At 52.1% G+C, this 27,692-nt stretch overlaps 1 protein-coding gene across 1 annotated transcript in view; it reads right to left on the reverse strand.

Annotated features, from left to right (window-relative positions):
- The window catches only part of MGAT5B (alpha-1,6-mannosylglycoprotein 6-beta-N-acetylglucosaminyltransferase B), a 66,427-nt gene that overhangs the window by 12,798 nt on the left and 25,937 nt on the right, over positions 1 to 27,692 (reverse strand). Inside the window, exons 8-13 of the mRNA XM_052658242.1 lie at positions 27,226 to 27,390; positions 26,367 to 26,536; positions 9,228 to 9,359; positions 7,776 to 7,909; positions 3,125 to 3,255; positions 2,688 to 2,696 (exon numbers count right to left, since the gene is read on the reverse strand). Of these exons, the coding sequence (XP_052514202.1) occupies positions 2,688 to 2,696; positions 3,125 to 3,255; positions 7,776 to 7,909; positions 9,228 to 9,359; positions 26,367 to 26,536; positions 27,226 to 27,390 (741 nt within the window). The remainder of the gene's footprint in view (positions 1 to 2,687; positions 2,697 to 3,124; positions 3,256 to 7,775; positions 7,910 to 9,227; positions 9,360 to 26,366; positions 26,537 to 27,225; positions 27,391 to 27,692) is intronic.

The raw sequence follows: 27,692 nt of genomic DNA on the forward strand, positions 1-27,692 counted from the left end.
AACCAACTAATAAAATAGTAGATTCAGGGTCAAATAATATCAGTCATCACACCAAATGTAAAAAGGATTACTTATTATAAATTGACTCGTGCCCCCAGAAAAATATCAAATCCAAGGATGTCACGTGTGAAGAAAATGTCTCCAAGGCCCCTATTCAACTTTCTGACCCCGTGACCAGAGCAGCTGTTGTTAATAGTGTCTCCTATGCCTTCCTCAGATCTTTTATGCATGATAAGCAGATGTACATTTTCTTAAAACTGCACACACACATGCACAAAGGGGTTCATGTCACAGGCACTGTTCAACTTTTTTTCACCCAATCATATACATACGTGAGTATTTCTGTGTGTAAATGTAAAGTTTTACAAAACAATAGTTACCCTTAATACATATGAAGTCCTCCGATATCCTTTTATTCTATTGCTTCTATGCTATTCTACTTCATTTAGAAAGGCTAATTAAGACTCAGAAAAGGAAAAACTGTCCGATCTCACTAATCTCTTGAATTGAAAAGAGTCAGTCTCATAGAGACAGTAGAATGGTGAGTGTCAGGGGCTGGGGGTGGGGGAAACGGGACCATGGGCGTCAAAGCGACAAACTTTCAGCTACAAGATGAATAAATCCAGGGATTTAACGGCCAGCATGGTGACTACAGTTACTCAGCCTGTACTGTACACTTGAAATTTTCCCAGAGAGTCAACCTTAAATGTTCTCACCACACAGACACAAAGTAATTCAAGGTGATGGATGTGTAAAGTAGCTTGATGGTGGTACTCCTTTCACAATTGTATATGTATACCAAGCCATCATGTTGTACACCTTAAATACATACAATTTCTCTTTGTCAATTATACCTCAGTGAACCTAAGGAGGAAAAACAAAACAAAACAACAAAGCCAAGTCGCAGTTTGAAAAGCCGAGCTTAAGCCCCCCACGTGGCACTTCTGAATGTCCGGAATGATTCCTCCAGCAGCAAGGCTGCACCTGGATAAGCAGTCTTTTTCCCATCCTCTCACTCTCGGTCCCTGGGACAGACTCTCATAAAATAGCAGTATCTAAGCCTTAGCCTCCAGCTCTGGGGACCCAGGATAAGACAAACCTCCTCGACACAAAAGTCCTCAGACCCTCGCCCTGATCCCAGCTGCCGCTCCCCTAAGAATGTGGCAACCACACCTTCTCCTTCCTTCTCCGCCCCTCTGCCACCTGGTCCCCTGAACTCCGGATGGCATCTGTCCCAGGATGCTGCTGCCCTTCCTTTCTTCACCCGGCCGCCTCTGCCTGCCTTTGGTCACAAAGACCAGAGCAAAGATATCTTTTTTTGGAAGCAGCTTCTTTGAGGTCTCTTGCTGTACAGCATTGCTCCTGGCTATCCCAGAAGCTCCTGCACCCAAGATAAAACGGTTCTCTTCCCAGAGCTCATGACCTCTCATTCTCTTGGGGCAGTCTCTGAACAGTGTTCTCTGGCACAAGCAGACACTGTCTGTGCTCACTCCCTTACCCAGCGCCCCAGGCATCCTGGCCGCCAGCTTGTCTGGCATCATATGAAAATGGCCCCTTGGTTCTGTCCCCGCACTCCATGGTGGGCACTGATGTCTCAGCCAGGGCTTGGAGCCTTAGTCCAGCCTCCAGAGCTTCTCTTTGCCACCATCCAAGGTGTCATAACCAAGGAGGATATTAAGAGTCCTGGTCCTAGAGTTAGATGTGGGTGCTAATCCCAGCCCTGCCCACTTAACTAGTTGGTCACACTAACCTCACAGTTGATGGTCAAATGAGAAAATATATGTGAGTACCTGGCAACAGTAAGCTCTGGCTGGATGAGTATTAACCATGGCTGCGACCTCAGAGGGTTGTCTTGGCACAGATCATGAGACGTCCCTTAATTCTCCCCCTTCCTCAGTCACAGAACTCCAGGGCTAAGCTGGGCACACATGGCTAGAACACACCTACTTCCAATGCCCCCTAACTCTGGCTGTGGCCACGGGACTGAGACCTAGCCACAGGGCCATATGGTGCAGAGCTGTGTGTAACCTTCAGGAGATATGCCAAACCTGGCCTTCCTCCTCCTCCTCCTCCAAAGCCCCCAATCCTGCACCACCTGCTGAAGGGCAGATGTAATAACTGCACTCCGTGGTCATCTTAAACCATGAAGCAAGACTGCAGATGGGAACTAAATGCAGCGAGTCAACCAGGGGAGAAGAGCCCCAGGGGTCAACCCAACACTGACAGCTCCAGGGCTGGTCAACAGGAAGGAGGACACACTTCCCTCTTGTCTCAATCACGGTTAGTCAGGGCTTTTCTTTGACAGCTGGACCTAATCCATACAGCGTGAGAATCTTTAACCAAGATGGTCATGTGACAGCTTGACACGGGGTATGGGGGCTGCCCGATGGTCCCCACGATGGGCATCTTTATTATTAACCTTTAACCTCATGTCACCTGTCTTAGGTCAACTGTCCATCCTAGGAGCTGCTCTGTTCCACACCGAGCTGGACCCTGACCTCCAGGCCCCAGAAAGAGCCCACCTGAGACCCCGATGTCCCCATCACCCTCCTCCCACCTTGGTCTGGTCCATCCACAGGTGCTACCAAGCCCAGAAAGCCCAACTTGAGAGCATCCGCAGGGGAGACCCTGTGGAGAGCAGGGAGCGGCAGGAGGTGGAAGGAACATGCGGCAAACAGTCACCATACCTGGAGCTGCTTCGTTGCCAGCCGGGCAGAGAGAAAAGAGGAGAGAGAACAGGTCAGCGGCCAGGTGAGCGGTAACGTCCCACACAGACGGTGCTTCTCGGAGGGGCTTTGTCTTGAAGCTGGGGTTCCAATCCCTGGTCCTCTCTTATTTCCCCCCTGCCTCCCACCCCCCAGAATCCCCACATATAGCCTAAACCCCTTTGGTGGGTTAGAGTGTTTGTGTATCTACCCGAGCGAGGGTGGGGGATGAAGCCGTTTGAATTTGTTGCAGAGTCGGGGCAGGAAGGGGAGTGAGGCAGGAGTCCCAGGCCGGTATTTCCAACGGCAGTTCTTTTTTGACCACTAGTGGGGGCCGTTTCCACCGTCCAGGGCTGGGGGGTGGGAACTTCCTGGGGGCCGAGGGTTGGTGATGGGATCTGGGGGCCGGCGGGTCTCACCTTCCAGATACTCGCCTCCTTGCCGTACACCACCGCCATGTTGCTGGCCTTGCCATCTTTGATGAGCTGCTTTTCTGTCTCATTGAGCTCCTCGGACACGAAGCCCATGAAGGAGTTGTCCGGGGTGTGAGCTGCAGCCAGACCACGAGGTCAGGAAGGGGCATGCTCTGGTCTACCCGGGACTGGCCCCATTGGAGGGGACACCCGTTTGGCAGGGAAGTGGAAGGGGGCAGGAGGTAAGGGGTGCGGTTTGGGTTGGGCGGTGGGGAGAGCATCCATCCATCAGGGCCCTGGCCCCCTTCCGCGGCATCTCCCACCACCTCCCCAGTCTCTCTCCATGCAGGTCTGTGCTCACAGGGCCCTGCTAAGAGGTCTTTCCTGACCCCAGCCCCTCTCCGTCTCCTTTCCCTGCCTTACCTTTTGCCCCAGAACTCACTGATCAGACACGACAGTGCATACTGATTTGTTCGTGTGTTACTGTCAGAATCTAAGAGGGCCGGAGCTGTCTGTGTCCCCGGCCCCTGGGAGCACCTGGCCCGGCTGGTTCACGCATGCGCGGACCCATCTTCGCGTTCACACCTGCAAGCTTCTGCCCCTGCCCTTCGCTTAAGCGCCCACCGCCCTTTTCCATGATGAGAGTATTCCGCTCCAGGGCCCCACTCGCACGTCACCTCCTCTCCTCCCAAGAGCCTTCTCTGGGGTCTGAGTGCCCTCCCTTTGAGGGCCTGTCTGCCGTGCTTAGGTCTCCGGCAAAATGCGGATTCGCACCCTGACTCGCTTCCCAGAACCCAGAGCACCAGGGTCAGGATGTGCCCTTCAGCTGCGTCTCCAGTTCCCCGACCAGGCTCCAGGCATGTCACTAATTAGCTCTGTCTGCCGCGGCCGGCTGGAGAAGGCAATGGCACCCCACTCCAGTACTCTTGCCTGGAAAATCCCATGGACGGAAGAGCCTGGTGGGCCGCAGTCCATGGGGTTGCTAAGAGTTGGACACGACTGAGTGACTTCACTTTCACTTTTCACTTTCATGCATTGGAGAAGGAAATGGCAACCTACTCCAGTATTCTTGCCTGGAGAATCCCAGGGATGGGGGAGCCTAGTGGGCTGCTGTCTATGGGGTCGCACAGTCGGACACGACTGAAGCGACTTAGCAGCTGCGGCCGGCTAAAGGAGTGGGCACAGGTGCCATCCATCTGCAAGGACCATGGTGTCTCCTTTCCATGCAAAGGACCTCGAGCAGAATGCCTATGGAACCCAATTACATCTACTCTACCTTCCCTGTGGGAGAGGCTGCATGTGGGAAATAGGTTGGCAGCAGCCATATGGCCTTGATTTCCCAGAACAACCCTGAGGCCAAACACCCCCTTTCTTCATTTCAGATGCACGTTTTTCACATCTTAGCATTTCTGTAATTGGGATATACTTTTTTTTTTTTCCTTTTGGCCGTGCCACCCGGCCTGTGTGATCTTGGTTCCTCCACCACGGATCGAAGCCGCGCACCTTGCGGCGGAAGCACGGAGTCTTAACCGCTGGACTCCCAGGGGAGTCCTGGGATGTATACTTTAATCAAATGTGTAGATTTGACATAGTATGTCTACCCAACGCCCTCAATACCCACAAAATTCTTAATATCTGGTGCATCTTAGAAGAGGCTGTGGTTTTCTATCCAGAAAGCTCATGGACTCTAGAGTGTGAAAATCTGACCATTGTAAGGACAAGTCTTTGCTGGCTGCAAAAAAAAAGATCTCCCCTCTGGCCTTCCCTGGTGGCTCAGCTGGTAAAGAATCCACTTGCAATGCAGGAGACCCTGGTTGGATCCCTGGGTTGGGAAGATCCCCTGGAGAAAGGATAGGCTACCCACTCCAATATTCTTGGGCTTCCCTGGTGGCTCAGATGGTAAAGAATCCACCTACAATGCAGGAGACCTGGGTTCAATCCCTGGGTTGGGGAAGATCCCCTGGAAGAGGGCATGGCAGCTCTCTCCAGTATTCTTGGCTGGAGAATCCCCACGGAGTGTAGCCCGCCAGTCTCCGTTGTCCATGGGGTCGCAAAGAGTCAGGTTCGACTGAGTGGCTAAGCACACACGAGGGTTTCAGAGGCTTGGGACTGGCGGTGGGGGGAGGAGGGATAGGAAGGGGCTGGAGGCCAGGAGTTGTTTCTGTGATGCTCAGAGCTCAGGAAGCTCTCCTGTCTCAGGAGGCTCTGCCCAGGCGGGGGAGAAGCCCCAGGAGGGCAGACAGACTCTTCTCCCTGACTCAGTTTCCCTACCTAGCCCCACCCCTGCCTCTGTACCTATTCTCTGGCTCCAGCTGGGGCTGCAACCAGGCCTCTCTCCTGCTCGCCATTTTCTCCCATTTTCAAGAAAATCTCATTCCGCCAACTCCACGAGAAGTGACAGGTTTAGAAAAATTAGCTAAACTAGTAGACATGGGACAGGGAAGTACTGCAACCAATTAAAATAACAGGGACCATGAAAAAGAGCTCCTGGGGGTGGGGCAAGGGGGGGAGAGGCAGCCAGCCTCCCAGCTGCTCTTTGGGTAAATCAGTCAGCTAGATGTGGAAAGAGGTCTGCTCATGAATTCCTTCCTGGACTTAGGATATCATTAAGACAGGCAAGTTTGTGTTTTGTTCTCTTTCTTTAATTTATTCAATCAATTAACATTTTCTGAAGACCTCGATAGGCTCCAGGGAAATAGAGCTAAATCAGTTAGTGGCTCCTTTTTGAGTGTTTCCTAATCTATCAGTGAAAATAAATGTATAAGCAAACAACTCATATTTCAATATATACTTTAACAGAATTAGGTTTAAGAGTTATAAACACATTCTGCCTGGAATAGATAAGGTGATTAGTGAAAGTGATTAGTAGAAGAGACATTTTACATGGGGTTTTGGAGGATGAGTAGGAGTTTGCCCTGGTTGGGGAACTAAGATCCCGCAAGCAAAGCACAAGCTACATGGCATGACAACAACAACAACAAAAAGTCTTCATGACATTCCCTAGCTCAGGAACCTACAGTGACTCTCAAATTACCATATCCAGTATAAACTTAGGAATCTTTGCTAAAGACCCACCGCTCTGCTTCAGATCCTGTGTTTTTCATGTTTTTCCTCTCTGCTGTCACATAGGCTATTGCTATAGTCCAGAGCATCACCACCACTACCCACCCAGCCCACTCCAATCTCTCGGCTGGGAGCACATTGCCACCCGATGACCTGTTAGGACAGTCACTCTTCTCATGGAGAAGCCTCATACAACCCTGAGATGGGCTCTGGGAGGGAGTCTGGCACCCACAAAACCATGTGACTTCAGACAGGACATTCCACCTCTCTGGGCCTCAGTTTCCTCATCTGGGTTCCAAGGAAACGTCCCACCTTCCCAGTCAAGCCATTGGGGGTGGTCTGGTCGCTCAGTCATGTCCGCCTCTTGTGACCTCATGGACTGCAGCCTGCCAGACTCCTTTAACCATGGGCTTTCCCAGGCAAGAATACTGGATGGAGTGGGTTGCCATTTCCTTCTCCAAATCAAGCTTGTGTATTATTCAAAAATCTCATCTACCTCTAATGCAGCCTAGAACCTAAAGAGTAACATAAAAGAAGTCACTAAACACCCAGAAGGGATGCAGTCACTTGACGGGCTGAGTAAAGATCAGCTACTTTACTTATAAGCAAATTCCTCGGGACCCTACTTGGAATCAAAGTCACTCTTAACTTAGAGACAATCCTGATGAGGATGCTTGTCTGACTTTCTGACCCACAGCCTTCAAAGAGCCGCCAATTAGACATGCAAGATGCTGTGGGAGGCAGACAGCCTAACAATGATTAAAAGTGACAGCTGACAGCCTCCCAACTAGGAGAAAAAGCGCCACATCACACAGCAACAGGACAAGGGGCCACTTGGCAGGGGACACGGCTCTGCACGCCTCTGCCAGCCCCACAGGGCAGGCTTCACGCCAGAGAGATAGAGCGTTGACCCTGAGTTGTCAAGAAAAGGTTAAATTATTTTCAGCATGCTGCATGGAAGAGGGGAGGTCAGTGCGTACACGTTTTAAAGTCTCATTAAAAAATCTCGAAAGCTCAGCTCAAATGGCCTCCCTTGCCTGAAGCGGCTCCAGCTCCCACCCACAGCCTGACTTCTCATCATCCTCAGTTTTGGAGCCTCCTGGAACACTTGCATTTCCAGAACCTTCCGTCCTTTCCATGTCCATCTTCACTACATCTGCTTCCTCTGCTTAGAAAGCCTCGCTGCGCTGCCCCTCACCACTCATTAGGTCTCCATCACTTTGGAATGTCTCTGGAAGGCCAGAGAATCTTGTTTGGTCTGGAAACCCTGTGCTCAGCTGCTCTCTGAGAGCAACCGTGCTCCAGGAGGACAAAGGCTGCATCCTCCACGTGTTGAAAAGACCACCACGCCGCCCCACCCCCACCCCAGGCCGCCCCTCCCCCCCCACACCACCAGAGGCTTCCTTTGTGGTTCACACCTTTGCTGAGAGGGGATCGAGGCTTTCTTAGCCAAGGCCGATGGTTGGATGCATCTCTATCCTCACACAGACCCCAAAAGGAAGAAAGGAGAGGACAGAACGGGCCTGCCTCCTCCCCACCCCTGGGAGAGGCCCCACCCATCCCGCCCCACTCCATGGGGTGGCTGGACACTCACGGAACATGGTCATGAACTGCTTGGGGTTGAGGTTCCAGTAGCCCCAGTTGGTCCGGTAGCCATGCAGCGTGGCGTATTCTTCGTGGTTGTACGCAGGTTCGGTCCCAAAGGTGTCGATGACCCGGATGCGGCACCTGCCCCCACCCCGCACCCCAGGAACCCGGGTCACCAATCTCCCGGTGTCTCCCTGGGCTGGGGTGGCCCCAGCCGTGGGCTCTGGAACCCTAAGGTGGCTGGTCATGGTAGTGTGATGTGTGGTCAGGGCTTGGGCTCAGACACTAGCTGGCTGCATGACCACAGGCAAGTGCCTTAACCTCTCTGGGTCAGCTTTCCCATCGAGCAAAGGGGGATAACAACCGCCGAACCATCTCAGAGTCTTACATGAACCATGGACCACTAACTACAGCTGCCCCAAGGGAGCCTAGAAAGGGAGGCCCTTCCTGGAATGCGGCCCCTCCCCATTGCCCAGGATTCACCTGCACAACTGCACTTCCGTGAGCAGGGAGTCCACAGGCCCCCTGCCCAGGAGCCTGCCGCCCCCAGGAAGTGTCTGGCCTCTCTGGACTGAGATGCCGAAGAGAAGGGCCCCGGGAACCAGCTACCGCGTGCCTCAAAGTCTCCTCTGCAAGAATGGCCACTGCTGGTGGGCCTTCCAGCTGGTGGGGGCCCTGTCCCACCCTGAGGCCAGAGCCCAGAACCTCTCCCTGCATCTCGGCCACCCTGGGAATGGGCACCTAAAGAAAACTGCTGAGTCTCAGACGCCCCTCCAAGGCACTCCCCCACCCAGAGTCCTTCCAGGCGACCCAGAAGTGTCCGGACTGCTGAGGTCAGCACTCCTCCCCACCCCAGAGAAGGGGCGGGGTTGGGAGGAGGAGGCCCCGAGTGCACGGAGAACACGCATTAATAATAAAAGCAATAACGCTGCCTGTCACTTTTTTTCCTAATAAAATCATGTGGGATAGTCAATGAGACTGGAGCACACGTAATAAATAGCAGGGCTCTCTGTGCTAAATTAAACCCCATATCCTGCTGGCTGCAGAGAGACGGAGCGATGGCATTGGCCTTCCTCCCACCCAAGAAGGGGCCGGACGGAGGAGGGGGTGGGGAGGGGGCTGCTGGGTCCGCACACACAGGGCTCATGCCCGGCCCTGTGCCATGTTCCCCCACCACTCCCTGCTGTTCCTCCGCCCTCTCCAACGGGGTCAGCTCTGACCTCATCCCCTCCGCACCCCCAGCCTGCCCAGCAGCAGAGAGGCCCTGGAGCGCCTGGCTGTGGTTTATTAATTGTCATCCGAGTCAGCCGAAGCCAGGAGGCAGAGCTGTTTGGGAAGGAAGGTGGCGGGTGTAGGGGGTGGGTGGGAGGTGAGCCTTCGCTCCACCCTGGAACCCGGGCAGTGCAACCCCCGCCTTGGGGACCAGTGGGCAGGCGCCACCCTCCCGCTGCCCTCTCACCGGTGCTTCCCGAAGGAGAGTCCCATGTGCTGCCGCATCTGCTGCAGGCCGTGGTAGTCGGTGTAGATGAGGTCGAACGGCAGGGGCATGGTGAGCGGGCAGTTCCCCCGGCCTGGCGGCACCCCTAAGTTACTGAGAGAAGAACCCTTCAGAGTCTGAGCCTAAGAAGGACCCACAGACCCACTTTCTCATCCAGCCTTGTGTTTGGGGGATCTGGACCTCGCCTTGGTTCCTACAGCCCAGAATAAAATGGGGAGGCGGGGACACTGTATAGGAAAGTGAGGTCAGTGCATGAATCCTGGCAGACTCTTGAAGAGGAAGCCAGCTGGGCCTCCATGTACAGTTGCATAGGTTTCTCACTGCACAAGAGCCTCCAACGAGGGGCAAATGGGACTGAAATCCGGCCTAGGCTACCTTGCCAAGCCTGCACCTGGCCTAGGCTACCTGCCAGAAGGAAGAGAACCTTCTGTTAATTTGCACAAACCTGATCCCCACAGAGCTGTGTCCACCCAGAGAGGATGTGGACATTCACAAAGTGCCATGTACACCAGTAAAGGTCCTCAGCACAGCTTCAGCATTTATTTGGAGCTAAAGGGCCCCAACCCCAAGTCCAAGAAGATATAATCCTGCTCTGCTGACTGGCTCCTGGCCACAGAGAAGCCCAGCCCTGGCCCACAGGGGAACCTGCCTGCTGGGCCACTTACTAGCACGTTTTCCTCTGAGACAGGGCTGCCTCTGGTGATCCAGTTCGGAGTCTCTGGGTCATCACACTGGAGCCTGGAGGACATGGCCCCCCTTCTCCCAGGTTCACCTCCCTGGAGTCAGGCTTAGTGGCCTCTGCCTGGCCCCCACAGTGCCAGCATGAACTTTGTCCTTCTCACCCCTGCCCACCTTCCAGGAGCCCCTGCTAAACCTGCCTACACACCCCCTCCAAGGATGATGGGGTTTTTAGATCAGTGACTCAGTAAGTCTGTACTGAGTGGCTGAGCCTGGCAGGGAGTAGTGTCAGCCCCCAGGGAAGCCCTCCTTTTGGGGGGGGCCCCCAGCAACCTCTCACCTCCCCCTGATTCCTGCCTCCCTTGGATTCGTGGTCCAGATGCTGGAAGGCATCCGTGAGACCTCCCTCCCAGTGAGTCCCTGCAGGGATCCACCCAGCACAGGGGCCACGATTATCATCTGTTCCCTGGGTCATGTCTTGGGCTCCTTGAGACAATTCAAGCAGGCGGAAAAGCAGCACCTGGATGCCTCTGCACTCTCCTGCTCACACTCAGCAACACACCAACAGAGGCTCTGGATGCACCGCCCCCCAGAGCAAACTGCCCTAACGCAGCCTTTTCAGCGATGCTTATGACAATCTGATGACAAGCCATGATGGAATGATGTCAAGGGAAGCTTTGGGAGACGAGGATCAAGGCATCAGGGGTTGGCCTGTGCCAGCAGAGAAGGGTAGCAAGACAGAAGGGGGGTGTCTCTGTACTGCTCCCCACCAGCCAGTACACCCCAACCTCACTCAGCCTCCCCACACTAGTGCCCCAACTGTGAGAACTTTTGCTGCTAAGTGGGGAGAGGGGAGTGCAAAAATTTTATAACCGTTTTCTCCTCATTTCTCTTGTGTGTGTGTGACTATGCCATAGTTTATTCATTCAGTGGAAAGGCAGATGGATTGTTTCCTGATTTTTGCTCCTGTTGCCCACTGTCAATATAAATATCCTTATACATACACCTCTTGATGTAAAGGCGCAAGAATTTTGGGGGGTATAGAATCAGAAATAAAAATTCTGAAGCTCTCAGGTATTTATCCAGGAGTAATTGTTAAATTTAATAGATAATGCTCAACTATTTTTCAAAGCAGTTCCTTATCTTTAAACTTAAAACTGGCCAAGCTCCCCTACTCCCCACCCATCCAATCTCCAGTGATCCCTCTATCCAACCAGACGGCCATAGGCAGGATTCTCAAAGCCAGGACTTCTAAGGCAGGGCCTGCCTCTTCAGCTTTTTTGTTGAAGTACTCAGAAAGTCTAGACCTCAGAGGTCTGGCGCTATCACAGGAAGCAGCTCCCATAACCTGGAGACTTTATGAAATATCTGGCGGTATTTTTAAAGTGTCAGGCAGGTTTTATATTCTACTCTGTGGGATCCTGTTTTCTCTCAAGGATGGCTGTCTCTCACACACACACACCCCCAAACTCCTCCAGTCAGATGGAGCATCATTGTTGTCCTGGGTTATAGAAGCTCTGGGTTGAGGACAGACCCTGGTCCCCCTCCCCACTGCCTTCACTCAATTGAGAACCTCAAATAGAAAGACAGTGATGACGCCTTTTGCAGAACTGAGGAAGGGGGTGGCTGCTTCTCCCTCATGGAATCTGGGTCTGGGAAAAATGAAGACGATTCTGAAAATATAAACCGTAGGTGGGTCTAGTTGCTGCTACCTGCACCAGTCACATGATTTCCCCACGCTGCCTTTCTGGCTGGTTACCAGGCAACATGTCCCTCTGTAGCCATGAATGGTACCACAAAGTCACGGGGGGCTCCCTTTGGTTGTCTCAACCCTGGCCCCAGCCCCAGACACCAGGGCCACTGGGAGGCCCGATGGACAAGTCAGGGTCCTCTCCTGGGAAGATGATGCCACACTGATGTTCCAGAGCCTCTGTCCTCATCCCCCTCACCTTTGTGGCTACCATTCTGAACATAGGCACCATTCTATATGCTTTCAACTCATCAACTCATCAACTCATCAATCCCTTTCATCTGGACAACTACCCTATGAGATCAGACCCATTTCTAACCTGCTCCCCTCTTTACAGATTAAGAAACAGGTTTAGTAATTTACCCAGGAGCACAGAGCCAGGGAGGAGGAGAGCTGGGGTTGGAACCCAGGCAGTAGGTGCCAGCACCCACACTCCCACCAGCCGCGCTCTCCTTTCTCCCCAGGCTCACTGGGCATCAGACAGCACAGCGGTGTGTCGTCAGTCCACAGTGACATCCTGAAATTGGAGCCGCAGGCTACCGGCAGAGATTGGCCCCAGTCCCAGTTTTGTTGCTAACCTTGGAGGAATCATAGTCTCTAGGAATTTCATTTTTTTCATCAGCAAAAGACAAAAAAATGCCTACCTCACCCGGTTCCTGATAAGATCGAGGGAGGCAAGGAGAGTGAAAGTTCCACTGATTATTATGACCTCAGTCATCAGTTTCACCTTCTGAACTGCCAAGTCTGGAAACTCCTGACTCCCACCCCAACACACACACACACCCCTCATCTAAGGCCCCAGTCGTGTTTCAGCTAGAATCTTGAAATCATTTCATTTCTCTTCTGCCTCCCTCTAGCCTTGCCTGACTCTTTGACGCAGAGATCTTTCCACAGTACCAGCATGGTCAGTCACCCCTGGTTGCAGCTGAGCCTTTTCACAGCCTTCTCGCCTCCTGCTCCTTGACTCAAAGCTTGCCTCCTCCTCCAGGAGGGCTTCCCTGGTAGCTCAGCTGGTAAAGAATCTGCCTGCAGTGCAGGAGACCCTGGTTTGATTCCTGGGTTGGGAAGATCCCCTGGAGAAGGGAAAGGCTGGCCACTCCAGTACTCTGGCCTGGAGAATTCCATGGACTGTATAGTCCATGGGGTTACAAAGAGTCGGACAGGACTGAGTGACTTTCACTTTCCTCCTCCAGGAAGCCTTCCTTGGACCTCTGGACAGAGTGGGAAGCCCTCCTCCTTTGATACCCCTGCCCCAGCATCCCACTGCCCTCTCTACCATCCCTCTGCACTGCCCTGAGTCACCTCCTCACAACTTGGGCCCCCCCACCCAGTGTAGGGCTAGATTACCTTTGAAAGCACAGAGCTGGGACAGGATCTGACCCAATAAGTATCAGGTTCATGAATGAATTAACAAAGCAACGAACCCGGTGAATGCCCCCCTCCCCCAGAAAGAACTGTTTTAAAGGTTGAAAATATCAAGAAAAGCATGTTAGGAGAGAAGGGATGGGTGAGCGAGAGGAGCCCAGGGCTCATGTGGGCATCTCTGAGGTTTATCAAGACCTCCTGGTCTGTACTGGACACAAGTGGCCCCATGGGTCCCCAAAGGACATCATGGCAGGAAGAAGAGGAGGAGAGACAAATCAGCCCAGAGACAGCAGGCCCCCTTCCCAGGGGGAGTTAACGAGGAGCCCCACCATCCCCGCAGCCACAGAAAACAAAGATTTTCAATTTACAGCGACTGCACTGGAGGTGCCTCTGCAGTTTCCTCATTACTCTCGTCAGGAGGAATCTGAGCTCGTCCAGAGAAGAGCTGAGAGGGTCAGTCAAGGGGAGAGGGGGCTATGGTTCTATTACTTGTAATTTAAGTTCACTTTTATGGGCAATTTTAAGCTAAATGGTTGGTTGGAGCAGCAACATGAATTGTAAAACACTCTCCTGACAACCTTCGCCAAAGGTGCCCAGGGAAGCTCAGTTGTACAATTCCATCTTATGCACTGACTCCCCAAAAGGCCCCTGTCCAGACAGTCCCATGATTCCAATGTCAAGTTCATTTCTCTTCCAACTCTTACCCAGAGCTGCATCGGGAGGGGCTCGGGAAGCCTCCCCACCCCCACGGCACTGCTGAGACGGGATCAAGCAGCATCTCAGCATGAAGGGACTTCAGACACACCCACCTAGCAGCCCCCATCCGCCTGCTCACGGCCACCCCCAGCGCTTGGGAAGTTTCCGTGGAATTGCCAAACCCGGCAGTTGCAATGAATTTCCAAATGTTCCCAGGCCACCTGAGTGGGAGTCTCAATGCAGTCGAAGGGGATGGGGGAGAGGTGATCTAGGGACATGGTCCTTGTACCGGTCACCCGGTCATCTGGTCCATGTTCCCAACCCAGACTAATCCATCCATGAAAGCCAGCCTCGGGGGGAGGGGTGATGGGGAGTCAGGGTTTCGTGAGGACAGTTTCAGTCTGGGAAGATGAAAGAGCTCTGGAGGTGGATGGTGGTGATGGTTGTACAACTGTGTGGCTGTATCTAATGTCACTGAACTGCACGTGGTTAAGATGGGTAAACTTTATATGTATTTTACTAAAAGTTTTCTAAAAACCCAAAACGAGATTATCCACACTCACAGTGTCCATGTACAGCCCCACAAACACACGCCCAGCACTCTCTCTCCCAGGGGCACGCCTGCCCCATCTTCTACGGGGCCGCCCAAGATGGAAGGAAGTGTTAGTCGCTTAGTTGTTTTCGACTCTTGGCATCCGCATGGACTATAGCCCGCCAGGCTCCTCTGTCCATGGGATTTCCCAGGCAAGAATACTGGAGTGGGTTGTCATTTCCTTTTCCAGGGGATCTTCCTGAGCCAGGAATCCAACTCGTGTCTCCTGCATTGCAGGTAGATTCTTTACCAACTGAGCCACCTGGAAAGCTCCCCCAACAACGGAGAGGGTCAGCAAACAGGCGGAGCAGGATGTATTAGCCACTCTTGGCCAAAAGATCAAAAGATGGTGGGACTTCCCTGGTGGTCCAGCGGTTAAGACTTCACGCTCCCAATGCAGGGGACAGGGCTTAGTCCCTGGTCAGGGGACTGGAACCCACATGCCGCAACGAAGATCAGACAGTCCAACTGTCAAAACTAAGACCCCGTGCAGTCAAATAAATACATATTTTTAAAAAGAAAAAAGATCAAAAGGTAGGATGCAACAAGGTAGAGAAGAAAAAATACAACCCATGCCCAAAAGAAGAAAAAAAGTAATAACTCCCAGTTAGGAATCAAAAGGCCGAGTTCTATGCATAAATTTTTAAAAGAGATGAGTGATAGCGCTAACCCTTATCTGTAAGTTTTGAATTTATGTTGTTTCTTCCCATGTACCAAAAAAAGAAAAAAGTGCCAAGTTCTAACAGTGACGAGGATCCCTGGGCATGAGCTCCAGCACGAATTTGCTGGGTTGCCTTGCAGAGACACAGAGGTGCTCCGGTGTGCACCTCCACTCCCATTCTGTGATACACGGACAAATCTCCACGGTCCCTCCAAGGCTAAAAATTCTTCGGGTTTATGTCTCCCTGTACTTGGTCTGTGGCTGGAAATGAGCTCTCCAGGTAGCGCTCAAATTCTGGAACAGACTATTCTCTCTCCCTGTCTGTCTTTGTGTGGGAAGGACCTAATTAAAAAGCATCCTTACAAAGTGCTCAAAGATCTCTGCCTTCAAGAGCTAAGAGAACAGGGTAACTTCAGCTTCCCTGGATCCATCTCATTACTGGGAGCACCTGGCTGGGCAACCCTGGGCCTCTGTCTCCTCCAGGGTCCACTAGCCCTCTGATGCCATCCGGTGCCCATCCCCCGAGCACTACGGCATCGACCTTGTCGCTCTCCCAAGGTCCATTGTTAAAGCGCCTGTCGCCCCTTCCCCAGAACAGAAAGAATACAAAGAAGCAAACGCAGAAAGTCAACTGGGCATCTAAGGAGCTGCTGTGGAAGGCAGGTTAGCATCACTAACGAGGAAGGAATTACATTCTCCTGGCAGGTTTTCCTCTCTTGCCCGGCATGGGCTGACCTTCCTGAGCCCGACAAAAGCAGCCTTATGATGCCCTCATGATGGGTCCACCCACAGCTTCTGTCTGCTGACAAGACAGTGCCCTCGGAGGGTCAGGGATCACAGCTAAAGAGAATGGCCAGGTCCCCAGTGGAGTCAGGGCTCAGAGGAAGCAGGAAAGGAAAAGCAGATCAGAGCTGACTCCAGCCACGCTTTAGCCAAAGCCCAAAGGAAGTACAGGCGGGAGGATGCTGAAAGGGAACTGGGTGGCCTGCATCGGGCCTATGGTCCAAAGCCAACACTTTCTTTCCCAGCGTTCCTTCCTAGTAAGCAAACTCAGGGCCAAGAATAGGGCTGCCACTCCCAGGAGAGGTGGCTGAAACCACAGACTCATTCCTCCAGCTCCCGGTGCTCCGGTGCCAGGAACGCATCCCTCTGGCTGTCCCCTGCCTCCTTCCCATTTATGTAACCATGCGCGTGAGTGCTGATCAGGAATCCAGGCTCCTCTCGCCAAGCCAGGCTTGGGCCCAGGTGCAGGTTTGGATCACGGAGGTCTATTCTGGCTCCTGATGGCCAGGCTGGTCCCAGAGGGGCCTCCTCTTTGCTCTCGGGTGGGGCCTGCCATTGGGATGTTGATTTTCAGTTTTTCTGGGGATTCTCACATCCTAGGTGCTTTTTCTGTTCTATGTGTGCTGCGTGGCTAAGTCGCCTCAGTTGTGTCCGACTCTTTGCAACTCTATGGACTGTAGCCAACCAGGCTCCTCTGTCCACGGGATTCTCCAGGCAAGAATACTGGAGTGGGTTGCCATGCCCTCCTCCAGGGGATGTTCCCGACCCAGGGATTGAACCTGCATCTCCTGTCTTGGCAGGGAGGTTCTTTACCATCAGTGCTACCTGGGGAGCCCACAGACCTTTGTGGAGAAACAACCCATAGCGGAAACAAAGATAAGGTGAGACCCTGCTCTCAGCCACATTGGAACAAGCCTTGTGGGGGGTGTGGGTTAAAGACACAGCCCTGGGGTGCCAGCCACTGTGCGGGGATCTGAGTCCATTCCAGAACAGCCCAGGAAACAACAGTCTGGTTCCAAGAAAAGTCGTCTCTTTACCAGAGCCCTTTGACGATTTTGGGGAGGTTAGAAGGAGCGCTAGAGGTTATTCATACCATTCTGTCTTCTGCGAGCTTCACCAGGAATAGAAAAGCCCCAGGCCAACCCTGACCCAGACCTGAGCTGGGAGCAGCAGGGTTTTATCCCTCCCGTGGGGGGCATGTCAGTCTCCAGGAAGTTCATCCCACCATCTGCCTCCCTCCTCTCCTGCTGCCATGGGACAAGACCTTCTGCTCAGGCTACCCCCTTTCCTTTATGAGAGCCCATGGCTCCTGAGGTTTGAAGGTGTACTGATGCGTTCCTCCCCTCCCCCAGAACAAACCCCACCTCCTTACTCTTCCTTCAAAAGCCTGCAGAAGCCAGCCCTCCTCTTCCTTTCTTCTCTGACTCCCCCCAAGTTCTCCCCAACCCACTGGGTTGCATGAACCTTTCCTAAGAGCCTGTGATTTCTTTTAAATCACTCTTCCCTTGCAACCTCCCAGCCCCAGTGTGGACCAGACCAAAGCTGGAAAAGGTGCCTTGGCCACTACATCCTTGAGGTCAAGACTTCGGGGCTTTGATTAGCAAGAAACAAACTCCCAGTCTTTGAGGCTTGGAGCAGCATGGAGTGGGAGGAGCAGGGAATCATCTCTCCTGGATCCCCAGGAAGGATGAAGGCTGGGGACCAGGGAAGCTCTGGGCCCCCAGCAGCAGAGGTCTCCCACCTTCTGTGGTATCCAGCTGTGCTGAACATGATCCCACTACACAGATTAAAAGGCCTCCTTGGACAAGGAGAAGGAAAGCAAAAGAAGGAAGAAGCAGGAATTCTCTGGGGATCCAGTGGTTAGGACTCCTAACTTCCAGTGCAGGAGGCACAGTTTGATCCCTGGTCTGGGAGCTAAGATCCCACAAGCCACGTGGTGTGGCCAAAAACAAACAGAAGGGAGAGGGGAAGGAGTATTTTATTGTAAATTAGCCATTTGCCTCTCATGCCTCCTCTAGGAAGAGGTGGGGGAGGAAGAACCACTGTGTACAGGGTCTGCTAAGTGCCAAGCAGAAGCCGGACATGGCTCTTCCTCCCCTGTTCTAATTGAACAATCAAATATTTCAAGCATCCAGAAAGTTATAGAACAAAGTACGATGACATGATGAATATCTGCACTGACACTTCCCAGCCTCGTCAAGTCATCAGATTTCTGCCATATTTGGCTCAAGGGTTTTGGGGAAGGGTTAACACATTAGAAGTCCAGGGCAGCCTTCAGGGTGTTCCAGTCTCATTTACTCTCCTTACACCTCCTGCCCCCTCCACCTCACTCCCAGAAGATGCTCATTCCTCCTATATCAAAGATAATATAAGGAGTTGCTTGTGACACAGAGGTAAGAATCCATTTGCCTGTGCAGGGGACATGGGTTCAATCCCTAGTCTGGGAAGATTCCAGTAGCCTGCGGACTAACTAGGCCAGTGAGCCACAACTACTGAAGCCTGCGCCCTGCAGCTACTGAGCCCACAGGCTGCAACTACGGAAGCCCGCGCATACTAGAACCCACGCTGTGCATCAAGAGAAGCCACTGAAATGAGAAGCCCAGGCTCCGCAACTAGAGAGCAGCCCCCGCTGGTTGCAACTATGGAAAGCCCACACGCAGCCACGAAGACCCAGAGCATCCGGAACAAGAGAATGTTCTAAAAGATAAAATAAAAAGCATCAGTGGGAAGGCCCCATCCCTGTAACCCCATTGGCAGCCCCACTACATCCTGCCCTCTTCCCCTTCCTCCTGGGGGCCACCCTCTGGGCCACGGTTCATGATAATATCTTTCCTCCTGGAGCTTCAACCACTCCCTTTTCTGGCTCCTTCACACCAGCATTTAAACATGCTCACAGGGGCTTCCTAAAGCAAATCAGGCCTGAATATTCACTGGAAGGACTGATGTTGAAGCTGAAATGCCAATACTTTGGCCACCTGATGCAAAGAACTGACTCCTTGGAAAAGACCCTGATGCTAGGAAAGATTGAAGGCAGGAGAAGGGGACGACAGAAGATGAGATGGTTGGATGGCATCACTGACTCGATGGACATGAGTGTGAGTAAGCTCTGGGAGTTGGTGATGGACAGGGAAGCCTGGCGTGCTGCAGTCCATGGAGTCACGACACGACTGAGCAACTGAACTGAACTGACAGGGACTTCCCTGGTGGTCCAGTGGCTAAGACTCTGAGCTCCCAATGCAGGGTGCCTGGGTTCAATTCCTGGTCGGGGAACTAGATCCCACACGCTACAACCAAGTTAGCATGCCGCAACCAAGATCCAGTGCAGCCAAATAAGTAAATATTAAAAAACAAAAATCAAAAAACAACCCTGAGGCCTGCCGGGACTGGCAGCTTAGAGGGTTTACTGGCTTCAGCTTGGTCAAGCTGGGCTGAGTACAAAGGACAGGATGTGGTCCCTGCCTTCGTCATTCTCCAGGGACCCTCCCCAGTATTTCCCTTGAACAAACATTGAGCAAACAGAAAGGCCAAGAGATCAATTTCCACCAGGGCCGGTTCTTGACAGCTAAGAGTCTCCCCTCCTCACCCTCCTTATTTAAACATTCTCCTCTCAAGCTTTCATCATTTGCCAGTTAAGTCAACTAATTTTCTACTAAACCCAATTTCACTCATGGAGGGAGGAAGAGCTCAGTCATTTTTCCTCATGCCATGTACTATTAATGATGCTTGAAATTATGCAAATAAAATGGATGAGCACAGCTGATCCTGGGCAGGCGGGAAGGGGAAAGGCTTCATTTTAAAATGCCCACCATGGACCCAGACATCCCTGGGGATGTCTCAGATGCAGCCAACAGGGGCTCTGGCTTCGTGTCTCCTGCTGCCACATGTGCAAGGCACGGGCAGGACTGCCTGACATCTCCGAGCTGCAGTCTGATCAGAGCCCACTGTCCCCACGCAGTGCCGCCGCCACCACTATCACCCTGGAAACATCTTGCGGAAGCGAAACCAGATGTGGATGCCGTGCACTGCCCCAAACATCACGCCAGCGCGTCAGTTAATTAAAACACCAAAACACAAGGAGCAGAGAAAACGGGCTCGTCTGTCCAGCCTCGTTGTCGAGTCAGTGACCAAGACATCTGCTGCGAACATCTGTGAATAAACTACAACAAATGTATGGGCAGCGTCCTCATCCTGCTGCCTTCCCCACGCGGGGCATTTCGCTGGCCCAGGGAGACGTTTCTACGGCAGGAGCCGAGCCGTGACTCTCAGAATTCGGATTATCTGCACATCCTGCTGACCTATTTTCACAAGACCCTGGTGCCTCTTGTGTAGGATGGCTCTGCCAGGCTGGGAGATGAGACCCCCGGATGATCCCACCTCCTGCAGAACCCACGGCAGCACCATGCCTGCATTCAGTGACCTCTCCGCCTGTGACCCCTTTCTAGGCTCAAACGGTCACCATCTTGCTACAGGTTGCCTTGTTGTCCCCTCACCAAACATATGTTGGAGTCCTAACCCCAGAACCTCAGAATGGGACCTTAGTTGGAGGTAGGATTCTTACAAAGGTGACCAAGTTGAAATGAGGTCATTAGTATAGGTCCTGATCGCACATGACTGGTGTCCTTATACGAATCTGGACACTGAACCCAGACACATGCACAGAGAGCATGCCACATGCAGAAGAAGGCAACGATGCAGCTGATGTTTCCACAAGCCAGCGAACACCAAAGGTCACCGACAACCAACAGAAGCTCAAAGCCTCCGAACCAACCAACCCTACCAACACCATGATCTCGGACTGCCAGCATCCGGAAGCGGGAGAACACCCGCTTCAGTTGTTTAAACCTCCCAACCTGTGGGTAGTTCATTACAGCAACTCTAGCAAACTAAATCACCTCTGTATGTTAACGTCCACCCAAGGAAAGGCCTGCATGTATGCAGCATTCGGGTGGTTCCGGCAGAGAATGAGTTTGGGGAGCTCATAGGCTAGGCCCAACCAGCAACTGTCACCATGAAAAAGAACATCCAAGAGAGGGTGTGGCATGAAGTACTGGGCTGGCCAAAAAGTTGATTCAGGATTTTTCATACAATGTTACGGAAAACCACCAAGGAACTGTTTGGCCAACCCAATACATTCCAAGTCAGCAGGTTTGCACAATGTCCCACGAAGGGTACAAGAGGCGCTACTACCTGGGCCACCTCTGGGGGTTACCTCCTTGGGCTGCCTCCTCCACTCGGCCCCTGCCCTGCAGCCAAGGGATAACATGGGTGCTTTCAAGTATGCAAAGGCAGGCTCAGGAGGAATTCACACATCTTTTCACAAATCCTCTAAGGCACTGAGCCCCTACCCCAGGCCTGTTCCTCAGTAACCATTCACACACTGCAGTATCTTAACCGCATAGCTATCCTGCTAAACAGACTGGGAGGTGGGGGATGCGATGTCAAAAACCACAACCTCAACTTTTCTAATTCCCAACCATCACTGCTCATTAGATCATAGATCACCCGAGGAAGCTTTGAAACCCTGATACTCGGCTCCACCCAGACCAATTAAATCAGAGACACCAAAACACCCGAAGGCCGGTAAGTTTCCAAGGCAGTTCCACTACAGCCAGGGTTAAGAATTCCTACCTGAAATGAATTTCAACACAGCAGAGGCTGTTAATTTTATAGACATAACTGTACTATGTCTCCTGGGGAAGGAGGTTTTCTTAATTTTTCTTAATTTTTTTTAATTTTTATTCTTTCAGTTATCTTAAATTGTACCTGGTATCAGATTTAGAAAAAACCTTCCTGAGACTGTTCCCTCGGGTGGCCAAGCTGTTTACACAATTCTGCCCCATCTGAGCAAGAGCCTTTGTGGCAGGTACACCCCACAGGGTGCCCAGGGCAGAGGTGTCTGGGCATTGCCTTGGGCCTGCCAGCTTAACAAACTGCAAAGTGGAGATGGGGTGACCTCTCTCTAGAGCTCCTGCTCCAGGGAGTTTCAGATCTGCATGGGTGTCACACTGGTGGATGTGGAAAATATGGATCCTCTGTGGGGGTTGTGTGCATGGGGGTGTACTTGTGTGCATGGATATGCACAAGTGTGCCATGGGCTGAATATCATACGTAGGGGTATGTGTATGTCCATGTGCAAGGGTGTGTGTTTGCAAGTGTGTGGAGGCATGCATCTTCACACAGGGGTGCGCATACATACAAGGGTGTACCTATGTGGTTGTGCACAGGGGCATGCGTGCATGCGTGAAGATGCACATGTGCAGTGAAAGAAATGGCAGCAGGGGTCTACTTCAGGTGTATTTCACAAGAGCCTCACTTTTGGGACTGCCCAAGTGCAGTGACCCCCATCTTCACTGCTCTGGCCCTGTGATGGACATCAGCAACCTCACTGATCACAGGCTTAGCGGGCCCCAGTGAGTGGCCAGAGGAAGAGGAAGTACTCTGGGAAGGTAAGGACTCAGGGTCGAGGCTGGAAGAGGAGACATCCCAGCAGGGGCTGAACAGAACAACCGGGTTAAAAGCCCTGCCTCTTGGGCTTCCCTGGTGGCTCAGTGGTAAAGAAGCCGCATGCCAGTGCAGGAGACATGTGCTCAATCCCTGGCCTGGGAAGAACCCACATACCACAGAGCAACTAAGCCCATGAGCCAGGACTATTGAGCCTGTGCTCTAGAGCCTGTGTGTCACAACCACTGAGCCCACATGCCACAGTGATTGAAGCCTGGGCACCCTAGAGCCCATGCTCTGCAACAAGAAAAACTACCACGATAAGCCCATGCATTGCAATGAGAGAGTAGCCCCTGCTCGCTGCAACTAGAGAAAGCCCACGTGCAGCAACGAAGACCCAGCACAGCCAAACTAAATACGAGAGAGTAGCCCCTGCTCGCTGCAACTAGAGAAAGCCCACATGCAGCAACGAAGACCCAGCACAGCCAAAACTAAATAATAAAACAAATGAATAAAATGTTTTTTAAATTTCTGCTTCTTAGGGAGACTTGTCAAACAGCTGCTCTCTCACGCAAAGATGGCTCTCTAAGTGTGATGTTGGGCTGTCACCATGCAGGGAGCCTTCCCATTCCCCGAGGGAGCAGTTAGGAAAGGAAGTTCTCACTTCCCTGGCCCCAGAAGATGCACAGTCAGAAGGGAGGAGTCCAGCTAATGCTGATAAACATGAATTCATCTAACCTAGAGGTGGAGCCAGGTGCTGGTGGTGTTGATAGAAGGATGCTCCACACTTGCAGGGGACTTGTGTGTGGCAGAGCCTGAGATGCAGGCTCTGGACAGTCCCCAACCCCAGGATTCTTCCCACTGCATCTTGGGGTTTCTGGTGACCTGGGGACAAGGGTCCCCAAACCCTTGTTTACTGCTCTGCCTGAGGCAGGTCTGGCTTCCCACAGCACTGGCTGTGCCATCCTAAGTTGTCTGAGATTTCTCTGACTTCCTGCACCTTGGGTCCCTTTTCTCTTTCCTCTTCCTCTTCCCTCGTCCCATCTGAGTTTCCCGTAGGAAGCTTTGAGGCCAGGAAGAGATGCCTCTTTTCACTACTTGCAAATGTCAGCTGCTTCTGCAGTGTTCTGCTCCACAGCGTAGACGTGTCTCCCCAGCTCTCTGTTCAGAGGGAACAGGGGCGGGCACAGCACGGTGAGCAGCAGTGTGTGCTGGCGGGCAGCAAGAGGGCACACCCAGCTCTGAAGTGGCCCGCACAATGGGAACAGCTTGTCTGACAACAAGATGCCACAGGGTGAGAGCCAGCATGGGGGACGTGCGGCTGGTTCCCGCTTGACAGTTCAGCACCAGCCTCCGGGACAGCTCCCAACCTAGCTCATTCCCACTCAGGTGATTCAACCAGGCGGGGCGGAGCTGCTGTTTCCAAGTAGCACCTCCTCCCCCAGAACTCGCTGCTCCTGACCTGGGATGTGTTTCCAAATGCTGCCACAACCATGCAGCCCCTTTGTCAGGCCCTGTCACCTTCTCCCCCTACAGAGCAGACCATCTTCCACATCCACACTTACACATGCTGTTCCTCTCTGAAGACACTTTCCATCTTTCCTAAGCCTACTGGAGACAAGCACATCAACTTAAAAAAGGATGATTCTAGAGGGATGAATTTCAAGCCACTAGAGGGATGAATTTCAAGCCATGGTGATGAAAACCTTCAAACTACTAGGTCATTTGGTAGCCTCACAGCACACCCCAGTCTCAGCCTCCTTCTCCCCTGACCCTCTCTGACAACCTGAGTCACTGGCAGACTCTGAGTCACCCAAGGCCAGTGCTCCCTGGGCCCTGTCAACCAAGTATTGTCGATGGCTTGGTCCCCGCCAGCATCCTCCTCTCTCCACCGCTTCTCTGCTACAAAGCATCAGCATTTGTGGCCAGGACAAAAATGCCCATTAAAAAAAGAAAAGAGAGAGAGACATCCAGAACTAACAGACCATCCAGGTGGTGGTCAGGCTCTAGACAGGAATTACATTTTTAAACCACCTGTGAGTAAGTTCATGGGCTGATGAAGAAAATTCAGTTTGCAGGCAAACAGTTTGGGGGCCTTCCTTAGTTATGTGCTTAGTCATTCAGCTGTGTCCAACTCTTTGTGACCCCATGGACAGCAGCCCTTCAGGTTCCTCTGTCCATGGGATTTTTCAGGCAAGAATACTGGAGCAGGTTGCCATTTCCTCCTCCAGGGGATCTTCCCAACCCAGGGATTGAACCCGCATCTCTTGTGTCTCCTGCATTGCCAGGTAGATTCTTAACCAGTGAGCCACCTGAGAAGTCTCCTTAGTTAGACTCTGGGACAAATTAGGACAGTCTCATTTCAATGCCAGTGAAAGGAATAGAAATTCACCAAGCACAAAATCTCAAGCCATAGAGAAAATGTTTTGATAACTTTGAATATATTAAAATTGAGACCTTTCGTTCCTTAAAAAAAAGACATAAAGAAATTAACAAAGACAAGCCACAAATTAGATTGGGAGATTTTAAAACACATATAACTTACACAGGATTTATACCTATAATATATAAAGAACTCCTACAACTCAATAAGGAAAAGATAAACAGGAAAGCAGAAAAGTGACCAATGACATGAATGGGTGTCTCATCAAGAGGAAATAAGGACAGCCAAGCATATGACTAATTGCTCAGCCTTGTCAGTTGTCAAGGAATGAAAGTTAAGACCGTAACAAGATCCCACAATACCACTCCACACCCCCAGTGAGAAAGCCCAATAACACCAAGTGTGAGGAAGAATGCAGCCCCCTGGAAACCTACACATGGAAGGACTTGACTGGTGCAGTCACGTAGGAAAACAACTGGCATTTTCTTGTCAGACTGAATTTTTAGACACCCTAAGTCCCAGCAATTGTGCACCTAAGTCTATACCAAAGAAAAAACTCAGTCTATACCCAAGAGAAACTCTGACCCAGGGATACCAGGTGACATGTACAAAAATGTCCACCACAGATAGTATCATTCAAAATAACTTGTAAAAACATGGTGAAATGTCTACAGATGGGAAAAATTGATAAATAATTGTGGTATATTCACACAATGGAATATTATACAGCAGCAAACACAAATGGCATAGAGCTACAGGCAGCAACATGGAGGAATCTTGGAAATCTAATGATGAGAGAAGAAAACAAACCTTGGAGGCTACAATCAGTAGGGAGAATTTTTACAAACCTCAAATTAAACCAAAATAAAACCTAAATCATATATTGTTTATTGATACATGAATTTGTAAAACAACAACAACAACAAAGGAACACATTTATTTCTTAAAGCAAAAGAATGATAAACACAAAATCCAAGTTCCAGGTTTCCTCCAGGGCTGGGTAGGGTTGAGGGGAGAGGGATGGGTGAGAGAAACCCCCAGGTGAACACAAGAGTCCTGGTAATGTTCTCATTCTGCAGCTGGGTGGCAGAAGCATAGATCACTTCATTCTTATGCTTTGTGACATATGGTACGTATATTTTTGCACGTATCAAATAGCATATAATAGATATTGGTAGATAAAATAAGAAATATCTTACATATTTCTATACCCCACAAATACAGTGGTTAAAACTGAGCCTAATCACACACACACACACACACACACAATCCTATCCCCTCTAACCATCAATCTCCCACCTCAAGCAGCATCAGAGGGGCCCTGGAAAGGCAAGCACTGGAAGGGCTAGGCATCACTGGCCCACCTCCCCCGGTCCCCAGGTCTTCCTGGCCCCCATGAAGAAGCCCAGCCCCAGAAGAGGACCCCTGAGGCTGCAAAAAGTCACCCAGGATGGGAGCAGCGGGGACCCTATCTGATGACGTGGCTCGGTTCCACAAACCAGTATCTGTCAGCCCCTAAGCACATATCACAGGGCTCCCCTTAGGTCTGAGATGGAGAATAGGACCCTGTTTGAACAGCACTGAGCAAATACGCTCTCTGGTGTGTCCCCCAGAATGACGGGGGGTCAGCGCTGAGACGTGAAGGCGGGAGGCAGACTGAGCAGGCGGAGAAAGCTATGGGGAATGTCGCCATCTGGCAGTAGCTGGGCTCTTGGGGACAGGCTCCCCTTCGTCACTTCTCCCGCACTCACCTCTGCAGCTCCTTCAGGGACACTGTGATCCGGAGGCCGTGGCCCAGGACATAGAGAGCAGCCAGGATGTCTGCCCACTGCACCATCTCCCCCAGAGGCCCGCCCTTCAGCACCCGCGGGCTGAACACGTCCCCAGACTCCTCCGTCAGGAAGCCGATGTGGACGAGGATCTGGTGGGGTCGGGGGTGGGGGGACACAGAGGGTCAGCTTGGAGGAGCAGCAGCCCCTGGCCCGGCCACCCCCAGGGAGACCCAGCCAGCGGAAGACATGGGCTCCCTCCCGGCTGTGCTTTCTGGCGCCAGGGCACAGTGGAGGGACCAAGCGGCAGGGTGACCTCGCTGGAGACATAGGTAAACAGGACGGTCACATCCTGCCCTCAAGGCGCTTATGTTCCAGATGAAAGAGGCAGACAACAGTAAACACAGAAAAGAGATAATTCATGAAATGACAAGGGCTCTGAAAGAAATAAATAGGGTGAATGAGAAAGTCAGGTAAGTATTTATTGCATGGATGGATGGATGGACAGACAGATGGAGGAAGAAACGAGCTGAGGAACTCCCCCAAACAGGCAACATTATCCCCAACATTCCAGGCAAATGACATGACTTTTCTGCCTGACAAGGACAAGATGCCCACAGAATGTAGGACTCCTAAAGGGGAGAGGGTGTCACTCTGCCCCAAACTTGAAAAGGGTCGGCCAACACACGCATCTATCCTGACTCTGCCGCTGCACCACCCCAGCTCAAATTCAAATAAACACAATACAAGTCTTTTAAGGGTAGACCCAGGGTCCCCTTGGCAGCCTGAGGCCTCAGCTCACTAAGCTCAGCTCCTTGAATGCACTGGGAGGATGAGGTACCTGCTTCTGGTCCCTCCGGACACCCCCCAGTTTCTGCGCCAGGCGCTGGGCGGCCAGTACCCACTGGGCCGTGAACCGCTTGGTGCGTTTCTTCATGAAGATTAGCGATTCCTTCCCGCTGCCCATCAGCTCCAGGAGGTGGGACAGATTGCTCCGGAAAACTGCCTGGAGGGGGCGGTCCAGACCTCAGTTCTCTAACTTCCGGCCAGCAGCTACACCACCACCATCACCCGCCACCCAGGGCATCTTCCCTGTGAGGTTGGGTCTGTTCTAGCTCCTCCCACTTTTCTAAGAGTCATGAGCCCCGCTCTCATCCCCCCAACATTCACTCCCCAGCTGCGTCAGTCTGTCTCAGCCCAGCTCCAGTCAGCCACCGGTCCTGGGCCCTTCAGGAGGGGGTCAGCTGTGACCTGTTCCCAGGATCCCAGCTCTGACAAGGAGGCAGTGAGGTCGAGGTCAGAGCCGGG

The sequence above is a fragment of the Budorcas taxicolor genome, chromosome 19 (assembly GCF_023091745.1).
Source record: "Budorcas taxicolor isolate Tak-1 chromosome 19, Takin1.1, whole genome shotgun sequence".
Taxonomy (NCBI): domain Eukaryota; kingdom Metazoa; phylum Chordata; class Mammalia; order Artiodactyla; family Bovidae; genus Budorcas; species Budorcas taxicolor.